Here is a 15906-nt window from a genome sequence, read left to right as displayed (position 1 = left end):
TACACATAATGCCTGTATATATATATATATATATATATATATATATATATATATATATATATATATATTGGTGAGGCTGTTTTTTGTCTTGTCTATGAATAAACTCAACGAAGCCATTATGAATAGGTAAAACATATAATGACAACATTGCATGTTATGTTTTTAGTAGCAGCGCTGTCATCTGTTCGCAACACCACCTGCTGGTTCCTTGTATAGGGGACTGTGTTGCAACCAAGACAATCTGCGGGAACCAGTCTGCATTATATGATTCCTGTTTCAATTATTTAAGTCACTTTAATCAGCCCAAACTAGAGGGACATGCAGACAGTAGACGCGGCAGATCTGCAGAGTTCGTCTTCTTTTGGGTAAAATAATACATGTTAAAATACTTACAACATATGTTAATATGCATTCAGCATTGGTGGAGCCCTAACCTGTCAGCTTCATCGTACACATTATACAATAACTAGAGGGTCATGTGCTCATGACTAAGTTTGGAAAATGTCTCAGATAAGGATCTATTTATAAGTTAATACGTAAAATCTTGTAAGAGTCAAGAATTTGATAGGTCATTCCGTCAATTATGGTGCAACCTGGTACGCAGCTATCTACCATAAAACAATTAGAAGCAATGATTTGCGAAAACTTAGTTATGGTTTCTATAGGCAGAAGGGTTTTTAGTTACATCATACATTTTAGTTAATCGCTAATTCACAGCAAGCTTATCTGTAAATTATTTATAGTAAGTTGACCTATAAGCATAAGAGTATATAGCACACAGTAAACTGTTTTGTGTGTGTGGTTAGCAGTGGTACAGTTTACTGAGTAGAACAATTACTTGATATACTTGATATCTTATTGTCTAGACCCCTGCTTTCAATTTTTTTTTGGGAGGGACAGTATTTATACCCCAAAAAACCTAAAATGTGTTGTGCTGTAATTGTAATATATATATATATATATATATATATATATATATATATATTTATAGCTTATTTTAAAGAGGTTTTATGCACACTGGGGAGGATTACTGAGTAAACTGGGAACAAAGTAACCCCTATTGAAATTTACCTCACGACTTCTCCATATTTACCACACTTTCTCCAGTTTTGGCTCTAAACGTATTTACCATTTTTTTACAAGATATGGGTGCTGTTTCACTTAAGACAAAATATTAATTACACTTTCTAGTATGTTACAAAAATTAGATCTGTCATTTAATTTTTTCCTGTGAAGGTTTAATTACATAAAAGCACCACAGAAGCCTTTCAGTTTATACTGAAACAACCGATCAGTGCTTGTCACAATTAACCTTTCCCTGGAAAAAAAAGGCAAATTTTTACATTGCAGAGTTATTTCTGCAGAAGGGTTTGGGCATGTAACAGCCCCTTTAAGAGAAACGGCTCAGGCCTTCAGTGTTACCGTAGTAGACCTGTAAGGCAGTGAAGCCTGTTAACTGGGAGTAGTTGCCATGAAAATTCAGAGGTTGTACTAGGACGGTGAGCATGACATGGGGTTGTAGGTTGTTGTCACATTTACACATACTTCTTTCCGGCTATGAATGACTATGATGGATTGTTGCACAACTTGAGATTCCAGATCATCTAAGGACTGCACATGACTCAGAGGAGTCTGTGACAACAACAAATGCTTAACGGGACAGAAGCCACCCCAATGGCTCCTGGGAATAATGGAACAGAAGAAGTAGATGGTGCACACATCACAATGGGATATGGGGGATCCTTGCCGAAAAGATTAATTTCTTACGCAGATAACTTTTAAGATTGTAAGCTTGCGAGCAGGGCTCTCTCCACCTAATGTATCGGTTTGTCTTAGTCTGTCAATTCTTGTCTTGTCGTTCCCCTTGAATATATGTATTGTATTAAGCGCTGCGTAAACTGTTGGCGCTATATAAATAAAAGATAATAATAATAATAAAAAGGTCCTATCTTAGAAGATACATGTGGACAGAATGATGTCAGAAATCAGATATCCTACAATAGGATTTTCCAAATAATTCAACTATGTTCCATAACATAATTCATCGTATAACCTGGTTTTATTTTGACTTTTTTTGTTACTTGTATTTCTCCAAGAGAAATAAAGACAACAGCATGTTTCCCGCTTCATAAATACAACCCTCGGTATGTGGGGCGACAGCTGGTGCTGGCGAGAAGGAAAGGGAAGTAACAATTCCGCTTACAAAAAAAGATGATGTATATCACTAAGAGATCCAATGTATGGTTATTTGATCTCTTTGCTGCTGGACCATGAACACATTTGTACTGTACAGATAAGAAACATATGCTGTTCTAGGTTAACATGCAGTATATTTAGGAGTACATCTTCCAACTGGATTTAAAACTTTACATTTCATTTTTAAAAGAAAGATTAAAAGTGTCTACAGTATGGAGAAAAACTGTACAGTGAAACATAAAAAAATTAAATATAGCATTGGAACAAAACCAAGAAATTATTGCTAGTGGTTAAGTATTGTCACTTTTTGTGACACCCACAAACATGAATGGTGCTATTTGTTTGCACATTGAGTAAATATAAATCATATAACGTAAGGTTGGCCAGAACTCCACTTGTGACTACAAAGTCCCTTTACTTGAATCGTTCTGGTGGAAGGCTGTCGGTCAGACATTTCAGTTGCTCTTCCCCAAGTTTGATTTTATCTTCCAGTTCTCGTTGTTCTAAAATTAGAGCCGATTTCATCTTTACAAAGTGTTCGTAATCTGCTAAATTTTCCTCATTAAGGTAATTTGCCAAAATGTCGAACACTGTGCGTTCTCGACGGTCTAGGTTTTCCTTCAGTTCCTTTGCATCTTCATGTTGTCTAGTCAGTAACTTCCGTTTCTCCACTAGTGTTCTCTGGGGGGGAAAACGAAACATTGATTTTAGCCAATTATTATTAAAAAAAATCAGAACTTCTCAGTTTGTGTGGCGCTGCAAAGTCCACTATATACAGACACACACTCTTCTCCATATTGATTTTATTCTTAATGATCTAATCTTTGTCATTACCTAAATACGTTCCTCTGTGCTGAACTACATAACCCATTAAACTACACAGTCCTACAAGGTATCTATATGCTCTGGACATAAGTAGATGGGTTTATATGAATCTCTCCTGTTGGAAGCTGTGATACTGCTTTTGGTGACCTCTTGATTGTCATTACTATTAAACAAATAGAAAGAATAAGACTGGATGTTGAATCTTGACATACTGTGTATTTGTTTATTCCAGTCCCTCAGCCTGTCAACCAGTTTTCTATGGAAAAACTACTTACCCTTTCCTCAGGAGAAGCCGCTTCATCCAAGTTGTTAAGAGCGTTTTCCACCCGAGCAAGACGTCCGGAAAGCGACAGCAGAAGGTTCACAATTTTCTCTAAATCACCAATGAACATCCGGAACTTGTCAAACTCATTTGGCTTGCAGACCTCTTTTACGATTACTTCAACCTCCTCGCCCAGAGCGTTGTTACACTGGATGTCTTCTAGAAGAGTTTCCTTGGCTTCACGGAGAACCTGCAGCTTTCTACTTATGCTGTCTATCAATTCTTGCTATGGGACAGAAGAGTTTAAAAATACTATTAATAAAAAGGGAACAACTGTATAGAAGTTAGAGTCTTTAACCTCATAATTCTTCCTCTGAGTATGTTAGCTGCTAAAAATAATGTACAATACAGGAAATTAATGACTACATCACTTGACTATTTAAACTGCTCAGTTATTGCCGACGCCGACATTCTGTTGTAGAAAAGGTGGAGACCACACAGGTGTGTAGATCCCCCCCCCCTTCTCGCAAAGGCTAACGCTTTTTATAATGCTGTTCGTGGCAGTGCAAAGGTCATCTATTACAAAGGCAAACAACAAAGAATAAGCTGTGCCAGGAAAGGGAACATTTCCGGGTTTTTACAGCTCCTGCTTCAAAACTTTAATTTCTGGCTTATACATTTCCAAGGTTAGTTAAATAATTTTTAATGTAAGGTACATAATACGTCGAACATGACAAACCTCTTTTCCCCCAGGTCTTACAGTCCCTAGTTTGCATTGAATTCTCAATTGTAAAGCAACCAGGAAGAGGAATTTGGATTCCCACCGAGGTTGGATTGGGCAATTTGACCGTAAAGAGATTTGACAATACAGAGATGATATAATCTCTGAGTTAATCTTGAGACCAACTCATCTCTAGGTAAATAGACCACACATGTTGGTGATTTATGACATCTTAACCCTACTAAACTACAAAACATTCCACGCCTGACACATCATAAATTGCATTACTGAACATAGACTCCTTTAGATGATGCACATTTCTCTTGTGTAGACATGTCAATGGCCACACTTGAAAAAAATGGAAATCCAGCCCTGTTACTACTGCTATATTAAAATAATTTTTCTCTACAGAGAACAAGGCGATTTTATATTTCTCTAGGCTCAGGTCCCAGTTTGCGGTCACCAAAACTTAAAAAGAGGAAATAGTTAAACATGCGTTACTATTAAATATCTGTTTTATCACCAAGTAAGATCCGTGATTCTGCAACACAGACCTCAACTACAGCTCGCAAATCAGATACTGCACGTTATTTACATAAAATAAGAACTGAATCTCTTTGCTATCTGTGTGGTGTGAATTTTGACCGAATGTACCTTATGGTGCTGCCATGGGTCCATAAACCAACACAGTTACAGGTAGATCAAGGCTAATTTTATTCAAATGCAGTTCTAAGAAAAATAATGATGTGGATAAAAAGTTATTTTAAAGTACTTTGTATATTTACAAGCCTTGACAAATACTTTTCTTGTTAATTTCAGGATTATATATATATATATATATATATATATATATACACATTGCCATGCAGACATCCAAAACACATGGATTATATCTCTATACGGATCACAACAGAGCCTGCCCATATGTATAAATTATTTTTATAGGTGGCAGGAAAAAGAATACCTTTGTGCTAGCTGGGTCAAATTAGAAAAAAATATTATTGAAAATAAAATTTGCCAATTTGTGATTGCCTTATTGCACTGGGATTCTATGCCACCACAATCTTATGTTACCCATTGTGTATGAAAAATACGGGGAGTATGGTCTAACATCTGCCTTTTTCTGGTCACATATGAACCGCCTTGTACAATGTGCTAAGGGCATTATAGTCATAGTCAATTACTTATACATGCACCCTCCTCAATGTATGTTACACACTATTCATTTGGCTGTGTATCTTACAAAATCCTTTTTTTGCAGTTTAAGTCAGTGTCTTATATATTCAATCCATAATTATATGCTCAAAGTTCAGGAGCGTTTCTAAAACTGAACACGTTTAGACAGGCATCAGTACTGTGCAGATTTGGCAGAAAAAAATATCAAGCTTGCGTAAGAATGATTTATATGTCATATTCCAAGGAGGATGTTCTCCAAAACAAGAGTGACTGGTTTCCCGTCTGGCAAGAAACAAAGTCATGGCTAGTGGAATAACTTTCAGTTCAGGTGGAACTATAAAACAATAGGGCTGTGTATCAGTAGACTACCCTACTATCTGTCCCTGAGTTCAGATGGACTTGGGGAACGTTCATCTTGGTTATCACATTGTGATCTGCCTCTTTAAGAGGATCCCTCTGTGATCATTTCTCCATTTGGTGGAAACAATTCATTTTCAGAGCTTTTACCTACTACTAAACCACACATTTAATTGAAGCTCTTTATGCTTAATGAATACATTTGAAAGCCGCTAGGAAAATGTATTGCAGGAAAAAAGGGTTTAAGGATACATTTTAAACAGTTTATGAATTTACTGCTTTATGTCACAAGTTTATTTTTAATAGCATTACTTTCTGAAAGTCGGTTGTAGAACAGACAATTAGCTTCTCCATATGGAGTATGCCAACTGTTCTAGAACAACGCATTGGTAGTCAGAGAACTGTGGGAAGAGAAGCCAATATAATGATATAGGTGTTCTGGTCTGGATGCGAGTGGCATATGTGTCAGATTCCTCATGAACTTCTGTTACCAGTGTTGTATTCTGGCCTAGGCGAACAAGGTCTAGGTGTAGGATGGCGTGTCTAGGGGGAGGAAGGCCCTCTGCCACAAAGGAGTGAGCCAATCTCCCTACTGGGCTATCAGGCTCCCCATAGTGCCACTGCTCAATAGGGCAAACTTTTAAGCAGAATTAAGTACCTTAATATGCATTCTTAATTGGTGGGATGAATGCAACACTAGACTGCTCTTTTAATGTTCAGGAGTAAAGGCAAAACAATCTTCAAGGCTCTCCAGAGGAGCCCAGACGGAGAATTCCTAAATCCTCTTAAGAACACAGCACTTCATATCCTTTTTTAAGACTAAGAACGTCAAACATGCATATGCCCTTTTAGTTTATTTTATTTGGAACACTGCAACAGCACAAAGGACACCACCTTTTAGTCACCTCCATATTTAGACGGTTTTAAGTTTCGAGCCCAAAGCATAATCTCCTGTAATTAGGTATATTTCCAGTTAGCCATATTTCACTTTGCTACAGCAACTGTCCCCAGTTTTATTTTTGTTTTTCTACTAGGAAGAAAGCCTACTATTTAAATTACCACAGCAGTATGCGTTTGACAAAAAAAACAACCATTTAGATTTTAAACCATCCATTTAAATCACTAGTCCACGCGTTCATTATACAAATAGTGTCACCGTTTATAGAAATGGCACCAGAATGGCCATTATTATCTTTATTTGCAGAGAATATGTGCATTTAATATTGTTTCTATAGTGAATGCTCCAGTTCTGCCCACACACACACACACTATATATATAGCCATCAGCATCAGACATTGAGCTGTGGATAAACTACCATCTCGGGGCACAAGATGGCTGACAGTTCAGGGAGTTGTAATTACACAACTGAAAAGATACTTGTCGAGTATGTCTGCTGTAACATAAAACATGCATACACAAAGTATTATGGCAACCTCTTTAGAGTAACAATTTTAAGGTTGTTTAAGCAATGCCATCCTCACCTTTTTCTTTCTGTAAATTCCTACTGTTACACGCTACTAGTTATGTCCATGTTATATTTGTTATAAATGTTATATCTACCCATTGTACAGCGCTGCGGATTATAATAGAGAGGTAAAAATCATGGAAGAATCAATTAAACAATGCATTGCGCACAGTGCCCTCTACTGGCCACATTGGTGTGGCACTGCTAATACACAACAGATTGAGGCTCACTTTCAGCACAAACGTACCTTTTTCTCAGACAGGTCCTTATCCAACTCGTCCTCGGAGCTCTCCTCGGGGTGCTGCTGCTCCTGCATGTCTTTCATCTTAATGAGGAGCTCGGCTTTCGGGGCAGACGTGCTGTAGTACGTAGAACTTGTTGTCAGAGAAATGGCTCCTGTCGCATTCTGTTCTTCTTTCCTGTTACAAGATAGGACACAATCAAAACATGCATTCACTTCAATCTCATGACTCCTTTTAAAGGTAGTAGCTCTTACTGGGAAACAAAGCTAGAATGAGGAGAAACACGTTATGAAAGAACAAACAAAATTTGACCCACTTTGATCTGTTCTGAAATATTTTGTGTTCCACCCATGTGAGTATATGTTAAGCTTTTTTCCCCCTATGTCCTTGGCAGGTTACCATTAAAAGCACCAATTATCACATACCACAAGACTGCCGATGTACTTTTAGACATTTACGGTATTGAAACAAAAGCTGCAGGAATGTTAAAAGAAATCTATATCTGATTTCAAACCCAAATTGGTACAATGTACAGTGGTACAGAATTTTCTCTGTATATGGCCCAGTTAGCAACTTGACATTCTGAATAAAGCAAATAAACCACAAATTAAATATTTGTATGAGACGTGACACATCATGGCTCGGATATCTGTAAAACACAACCAAAGCAGTCCTGCTATGGAATGTGTAACACGGATCAGTAGGCAGTTTAATCTCTTTCGATCACTGCCATCAGCAATCCACAGCAAGGCAGTTAGCGATGGGTTCCACATAATAATATGTTACAACAGCAACACAGAATTTGATGGCAGAATAGGTACCTTTCCCATCCATGTTTTAATTTCCTTGCTATATTTACATCTACCACTTATGTGGCTGTTCTGATTATCTACCAACCAATAAAAAGGAACGCCATTTAAATGGGTTTACAACAGGGCTGCATTACTTTAGTCCCCAAGGGCCGCAATTCTGCGCCGTTAGCCGAGATGCCTGTGCTCAAGCTGGTATATCCAAAAATGGTGGCCTATTGGCGGCCATGCAGGACTGGAGTTGTGCAGCCATTTTTTATAATAAAAAAAGAGAAAATCAACTGTTTGTCTTAATGTATTTTCTTCCAATGGGTAATGTCTGTGAGTCTGGTCACTGCCCTATCCTGATTATCTAGTACATAGACTGGCTAGTGAATACATCCAAGCATCACTGGCCAAGCTTGTGAGGTCAAGTCGACATGGTGTACAGCACCATGGGGCAAGCGACATAAGAGTGCGTCCACGAGGAAAAATAAAAGGTAGCGTGATGGTAGCACTCAACAATGTCATCTAAGATTTCAACACACAGGGATTATTTAAACAATCATATACTTGCTGCTTTTTTCTTCTGAGTTACAAGGGCATTCTATGAAAAGCTTTTATGTGGGTTTAGTACTAATTGTGCCCTCAATGATGCATTATAGCATAACGACAAAATCACTTTTTCTAGTACATAGTTCCTAGGTAGCTATTTAAATCTTATGATCCTATGCTACTGAAACTTGAAGTTTACATTAGAAGATTGAATTTTACTTTTGAAGATCACTGGAGAGGATACATGTTTTTTTAGGTGGGCCCTCAGCTCCCTTTCAGTCACTGAAGGATCTGCGTTAGCAAGTTATCCCATTCAACAGGTATCAATTAGGGGGTGATCTAGAGGCTGAGCTTAAAGCAACGTGGGCTTTGATATAAAGACTACTAAGGTGAACACAAATTATATCTACATTAAAGAGTAACACGAGAAACTGAGTGCTTACTTCTCATCAGGAGGTCTTGGAGACGGGACTTTTGGATGAAGCTTCCTGCGCTGCTGGGCTTCCTCTAAAAGGTGCTCATCTTTTTGAAATATTCCTTCCATTAAGTCCATTGTGGTCCTCATTTTGGTGTTCGGATCTAAAATGTCTGCCAGAGACTTATCCTTGCCAACAATTTCTCTCATCAGTTCCTCTGACTTAAAGTCAGCATAAACATCTTTGCTCCTCAAGCTGCTAGATGGAAGGTGAGACGCCTTGTTTTCATTTGTGTTTCCTACAGGGTCCTGGGTTAATTGATTGACCTCGGGATCTGGTTCATGTCTTGTGTATGCACAGAAGCGGGAATAGGATTGCTCAGATGTGCTAAGAGTCTTGAGTTGGTCCTTTGCAAGTCCCGTGGGTAAGGCAGGAGGTTCAACTGCACTTAGCAAGTTGTGTCTGCTTTCTTTCTCTGCATTGCTTTCAGAGTGAACAATCTTAATTGGGACCATTTTCACAGTGGTATTGTCAATCACTCGCTCAATTCTAGAAAAGAGATGATCAGATAGTTAGATGATGCACAAATATACATTTGCATATTTCTAGAGTACATGTGATTGGATACTGCATATGTAAAAAAGCAGAATGACGCAGTATATTAGGATACCGATCTTTTTCAGTTAAAATAATAACAAGGTAATTGGCCCAACTATACTGTATACAAATATGTACACTTTTTTATATTTTGAAAAATATGGCTTTTTTTTTTTTTAATTGAACATGTGCAATTATTTTAGCCATTGTGCTCTCAGTGGTTGATTGTAACCAATTAATTGTAAACGCTGTAACTGATACAGTAATAGAAAATATAATAAAGACATGTAAACATAGCAAAACATCAAATAATACAAGAAGCATATCATCAACTTTGTTCATCACATACCTGGATACATCCTCAGCCAAAAGGGGAGGCTTGTCTGTTAACTTTTGTGGAGCAAACTGAGGGGAAGGGGATCTTGATGGTTCCATCCCAGGTTTTTGAAGATAGCAAGACTTTGAAGACACTGTGGTTTGAGGGTCAATATGCTTCTTCTCTATGTTCTGCTCATTTTGTGATGACCCAGAAAATTGTGGATCATGTGAAAGAACATTTAGATTTTTATCAGGAGGCACATGAATTGACTGAGATTTAGTGGAATCAAACGTGTTTGGTGAAACAGACTGTATGCTTTTTCCTTGGGCTGTAAGCAAAGATTCTGAAGATGTAGTAAGAGAAGATGTAGAACCGTTCTGACTCCAGTATTTGTTATCCAATTTGGGTGGAGGAGGCCTTTGGGGAGGAGGTCCACGCCTTTTGTTCACAGAAGTCTGATCCTGCCACTGGTTCTCTTCTCCTATATGTGAGACGGCCCTGGCTTCTGGTATGGCAGCAGCTGAATAGCCAATATCTCTGTGTCCTTGATTTACATTTTCATTCACAAATCTATAATCGCTGGGCAGGGTCCCAGATCTTGCTCTGCTTTCTTGGGGTGTACTTACAGTTTCTGGTATCTGAGGTGCTTTACCTGGAGGTGTCCACTTATGCAAATAATTGTCTTTTAATCTGGAAGGGTCCTCCACATCAGCAATCCTGTAATAAAAAAATGTGTTACATTACTAGAGAGCTAAACTCCATGAATGGAATTTGAACTAGAATCATGGTCATCAGTTAACACATACATTACATATTGTAATTCTAAAACTAGGATTCTATTTGAGGGACTAGTCACTAAGACTATGAGTTGCAGAAGAATTTTATCTGAGGGGAGAAATTTCTTATCATTATTAGCACCAATGATGATATGATGATAGAATTTGCAATGTTAACTGGTAAATTGGTACCGTACATGGTGTGCAGGATCTTACAGGAACACCACGCAGAGCAAAGACAGGCAGAAAGGATTAAACAAAAATGAAAAAAAAAACAACAAAAAAAACGGTATAATACTACTTCTGAAAATGAATGAGGCTATCAGTTCTACATTGGTGAAGTTGTGAGTGGTGAAGCTCTCCAGCTGTGGCTAGACTACTAAGTCCTTCACTCTTGAGTTCCTTATCATTGATTCATCATGTATATAGATGGCAGAGGTATTTGGGCTTGCAAGAATGCCATGTCTTTTACACGTAGCAAAGCATTGCAAAAATTCAACTCAAATAGTCTTGAAAGTCCACACAGCGGACCAGGCAGTGCTCATCGATTTATTTGGTTAGCTTGAAACCAGGGAGAAAATACAGGCTTCTTTCACTCTGACATTCATGTGAAAGGAGCCACCCAATGGCCATTATTAAACCAGGTTAGCACTTTGATGCAAGATTGTTATATTGTGTGGTTATGGCATTGGCAGATCCAATCCCCCCTCCCCAGTTTCCAGGAGGTGGCAGGGTTATGTAATGTTGCATTGCGTGTGTCTTGGTAACTACGTGTAAACGGGCGTCTTTGTCTGGGTATGATAGTGTATGTGGGTATTTTCGTATATGTCTGAGTGTCTTTGGGCGTGTTAGTATGTGTGAATATGTGTCTATGGGTATGTTTGTGTGTATGTCTGGCTATGTCAGTATGTTTGGGCATATTAGTGTGTGAACATGTGTCTCTGTGTGTGTGTGTGTCTGGATATGTCAGTATGTTTGTGTATCTGGGTATATTAGTGTGTGAACATCTGCCTGGGTATGTTCATGTGTGTGTGTGTCTGGGCATGTTAGTATGTGAACATGTGTCTTTGTCTGGGTATGTGTGAGTGTGTGTGCATGTATTTTAGTAATGAGTGTCTGTGTATAAGTGTGTCTGATTGTGTGTTAGTGTGACAACGCCTCCCGAGGTCAGCATCTGGATCCGCCCCTGGGTAATTGTACTTTGTTTTAAACTTGTGGGCACTTTAAAAACACCTCATTGCAATAATGGTTTTATTAATATTATTACAGGCACTGGTATTGTGCGGCAATGGACTTTGAAGGAAGCAAATAAGATTAAAGTATTTCCTTATTATTTTTTTCTGACTTTTTATTAAAATCTTTTTTGCAAACATAGTTTTCCTTCTTATTGAGAGAAAGCAAGGCATCTAAAAAAAAATACAGCACTATAGTTTTCTACACTTTTTTATTATTTTAAAAGCATTTTGATTGCCCTTGGCAAATGTATTTAAAGATATTTTGTAATAAAAGGGAAGGATGAAAGATTGAAGCCACACAGGATAAACAGAAAACCGAAGGGCCAGCTTCCAAATGCTAATAGAGGAGTAATCATCACCCCGAAGAACAAGCAAATAGTGTCTCTGACTCTGAGCTAAATTTTTTTTTAAGTGTACTGGTAATCAAGATTTTATAGACAGGTGCTAATAATTCCAACATTGCCTATTTCTGGGCCAGATTACAAATTTTCCACCATCTCAGGGGTTAGAAATTGGCCCAAAGCCTAATACCCTACAGGATAACAAATACCATTTAAAACAAATTGTGTGGAAAGCTCGTCAGCCCCTCAATAATTTTGATTTTATATGCTACTTTAACACATTTATTGCTGCCTTAAAAGGAGGTTCTAAGGGGCCTTAATCAGAAAGATTTGAAGCCATATTATTAACATAAACATCGGATTAACGTAAAAAAAAATAAAAAAATGGAATAAACATATCACTTTTTGTTTAAAAAAGTACAGATGTAGCTGTGTAACTTCATTATACATCTGAATAACATGCTCACCCCCCCCATAAATCACTGTCTGCCGTAAGCAATAATTTAGGATACTTCTTCTCACTCTGAATGCTTGAATACATTATGTTGGGTGTCGATCCGTAAAATTTGTATGTTTACGCATTATGACAAACCCCAGAGAAGCAAAGATAAGTCAGTTGTTTGGAAAATGACAAGTCACACCAACTGTTCTGCAACGACAAGTATAAGGGGTATTTTACACCATTAAATAATTATTTTTGGACATTCAGTAATACTAGGAATGATGATTCTAATGCTTCATTTAGTTATAAAAGTGTTAAATCCAGCAGAGTAAATTGAAAAAAGTATGCATTTTGAGAGAAATATGGGATTATCACAGATTGTATTGGATGGGGAATTATTATAGTATATAGGTTTTGGTGTCCCTTTCAAATCTGGTTTTTTTTTTGTATTTGAAATCTCTGCTTCTAGGACTAGCCTCTTTTGCGCTTACAGATAGCATGCTATGCAAATGAACAATCACAGCAGCACCATACAGGATAGATGAGGTCAGACAAATCATGCAAAACAATTACTGTAGTATAAATTACTGGACCTGCACATCAAGACATAACGCATCAAAGTGCCATGCCGGGACATGCCAAGTGATACCTAGCAGATCTATCAAAACCTGTTTAAAAATAAGTGTTTGAAATATGTGCTACTTTAGGTCACATTTTTTACAGGGTATGGATCTACTGTGGTTAATTAAATGAAAATGGACATTTTTCATCAGCTGGACAATTACAGGACACCACATCTAAGCCCAGTAGATCCCAACTGACTACAAGTCAAATGAGGCACAGATAGGCTTTGGATGAACATGACTGGTGTTGTCCTAACCTTGCCTCATTCACTTTGGTTAGTGTATTGTCTCGTGTGGTGGGGTGGGACAGCACACCTATGTTACACAAAGAGCTTTAAGTTGTTCTAATGTGGCCACATGGTGGCTATGATGAGGGTCTTTGCTGAAGATCAGAGACATCCTTCAATTGTCCTATGATCCCTATTGCCTGCGAAAGTTAGGCAGTGCCGGAAACAGGACAGAGCCTGATATCAATGACAGTCCTTAAGTAAAAGAGAATTGGGGGCTAAGCTTTTATTCCTTGTTGAACAATGCTTCCTATTTATCTTATTCTGGAAACGTTCAACATCTTTGGCTTTTCGATTGGCTGTTACATGTTGCCTCTGTTAGAAGCAAGCACCTGTAAAACACCTCCGGGAATTCACTGTGTTATTAAAGAGTCACCTGCCAATTATACAGCTCATCTGACATCTCACCAAGAACATCTTTAAAAACAGCATATATGTTGCATAAAAAATATAAATTGCGTATAAGTTTAATGAATGAAATCATCTGTTGCCAGGATTTGCATACTTGTTGATCCCCGTTAAGTTATTCCTCAGTTCTTTGGAAGCAACCAATTTTAATTTCTTTTTTTTTTTTGTTTAGCAACAGATCTAAGCTTGCGTGAGGCAAAACGCTGCCAAATATTTGTCAAAATCAAAAACGCAGTGAATTCAGTGCTGTGAGAACTTCCAAAGGTTGCGTTAAATTCAAGCCTGAAGTGACAGAGTTGTGTTGTTTATGTTTTTGTATAGGGTGGTTTCCTTTGGTGCAGAGTTAATGCAGGCAGTAGTTAATCCACCCTGTAGGAAAACAGAAGAAGGAATGATATCCCACAGCCTTGTGTTTAATGTGATGCTTCGAGAGTCCACGTAAACACCGCATTCTGCAAGCACAAACAAACCACGATACCGGAATGTTTCCAAAAGCAATCAGTGGTGAGGAAACATTGCATAACTGTATCCATCCTCACGTGACACAGCAAACAGGTACGTGTTATCCAACTGTTCACGCAAACATGCAAGACACCACCGATTCAGTCTTACTACCCAGAGAGAAGGAAAAGAAAGAAGATCCGCTCCGTCCACACCTGGAAATCACATGACGTATTCAGAAGGATGAGAAAGTTGGTTCCTACAACATTTTAAGTTCTCATAGTTCTTCTAAACATCCAGAAAAGATAACATGAAAACATGTCTAAAGGGGTAAAAATTCTTCACTTGACTCCAGATCCCAAGAGCTGCAGACAGGCCAGGATTTCTTGATATGAAAATTGTTGTAACTGATTAAATCACTTATGTTTGGGTATGGATACACAGAATTCTCGGTCTGCCTGCACACCTTGAGGTCTGCAATCTAACATCCTTTTTCGAACCTGAAAACGTTGTCACAACAGACAAAGCCACACATGTTTTGGTCGGTTTACTTGACATGAAGTATGCATGAGCAACAATCAACATATATGTTTCAAGAGAAGAGAGAGAATGTGAATGACAATTAAGTTTTAGGTCTTTCTTATCAAGACAAATCATACTACAAAGTGCTAGACAGGGACACCAGACCGGTTTCCATGGCAACTGATCCACATAGAATGTTCTACTGTTTCCATGGCAACTGGTCCACCTATAGAAATTTGTCGCAGAATTGCTCTTTAAGATTATTGATCTGCATTGCAAAAATAACTGTTCTGGGCACTGTTGGACAGATACAGATATTGTATCTGTCCCACATATCAGGCAACCCATTTTAAACATGTCATCGGCTGTATAAAGGGAAGAACCTGTATTTACAGAAACCTTTTGTATGCTTAACAACAGACAGGCTGGTACAAACGCTTCTGGACACTTATTTCCCTTTAAAAAATATCAGTGTTTGTTCCATTACAAAATAATTTAGAAGTGAAAAAATATGAGATCAAATTAAAAAAAAAAATGTCTAGAGGTTAAGATGTACATGTAGGCCACATCACTTGTTGACAAAAATATTTGACAAATTACGAGTTTCAGCCTGAACTCCACTTCCGCACAATCCAAAGACATTCCAAAGATCTCTACTGCTTGTATCAAAATGGGTTAAATCTAATCACCATTATTCAGGGCCGCCTTTAATTTTGATTGGACCCTGGGCAAGTATTTACCCTAACCCCCGTGCTTCCTAGCATGCAATCACCCCCTCCACTCCAACACCAAAAAACTAAAGGACTTGCCACACTGACTCTACAGATGTAGACTGTCAGTGCGATCTTTCCTCCTTCTGACCCTAGCCGGACTTCATGCGACATGTCCTACTATACAATACTATGCCAATC

At 38.1% G+C, this 15906-nt stretch overlaps 1 protein-coding gene across 1 annotated transcript in view; it reads right to left on the bottom strand.

Annotated features, from left to right (window-relative positions):
- Positions 1-2040: 2040 nt before the first annotated feature.
- The window catches only part of SHROOM2 (shroom family member 2), a 78500-nt gene continuing 64634 nt past the window's right edge, over positions 2041-15906 (bottom strand). The window contains exons 6-10 of the mRNA XM_053457408.1: positions 9951-10637; positions 9032-9553; positions 7251-7422; positions 3297-3569; positions 2041-2877 (exon numbers count right to left, since the gene is read on the bottom strand). Coding sequence (XP_053313383.1) covers positions 2611-2877; positions 3297-3569; positions 7251-7422; positions 9032-9553; positions 9951-10637 — 1921 coding nt within the window. The 3' untranslated portion in view covers positions 2041-2610. The remainder of the gene's footprint in view (positions 2878-3296; positions 3570-7250; positions 7423-9031; positions 9554-9950; positions 10638-15906) is intronic.

This window comes from Spea bombifrons, chromosome 2 (assembly GCF_027358695.1).
Source record: "Spea bombifrons isolate aSpeBom1 chromosome 2, aSpeBom1.2.pri, whole genome shotgun sequence".
NCBI classification, from domain to species: domain Eukaryota; kingdom Metazoa; phylum Chordata; class Amphibia; order Anura; family Pelobatidae; genus Spea; species Spea bombifrons.
Note: the sequence above shows the minus strand (reverse complement) of the source record. Positions and strands in the feature narration are given on the sequence as shown.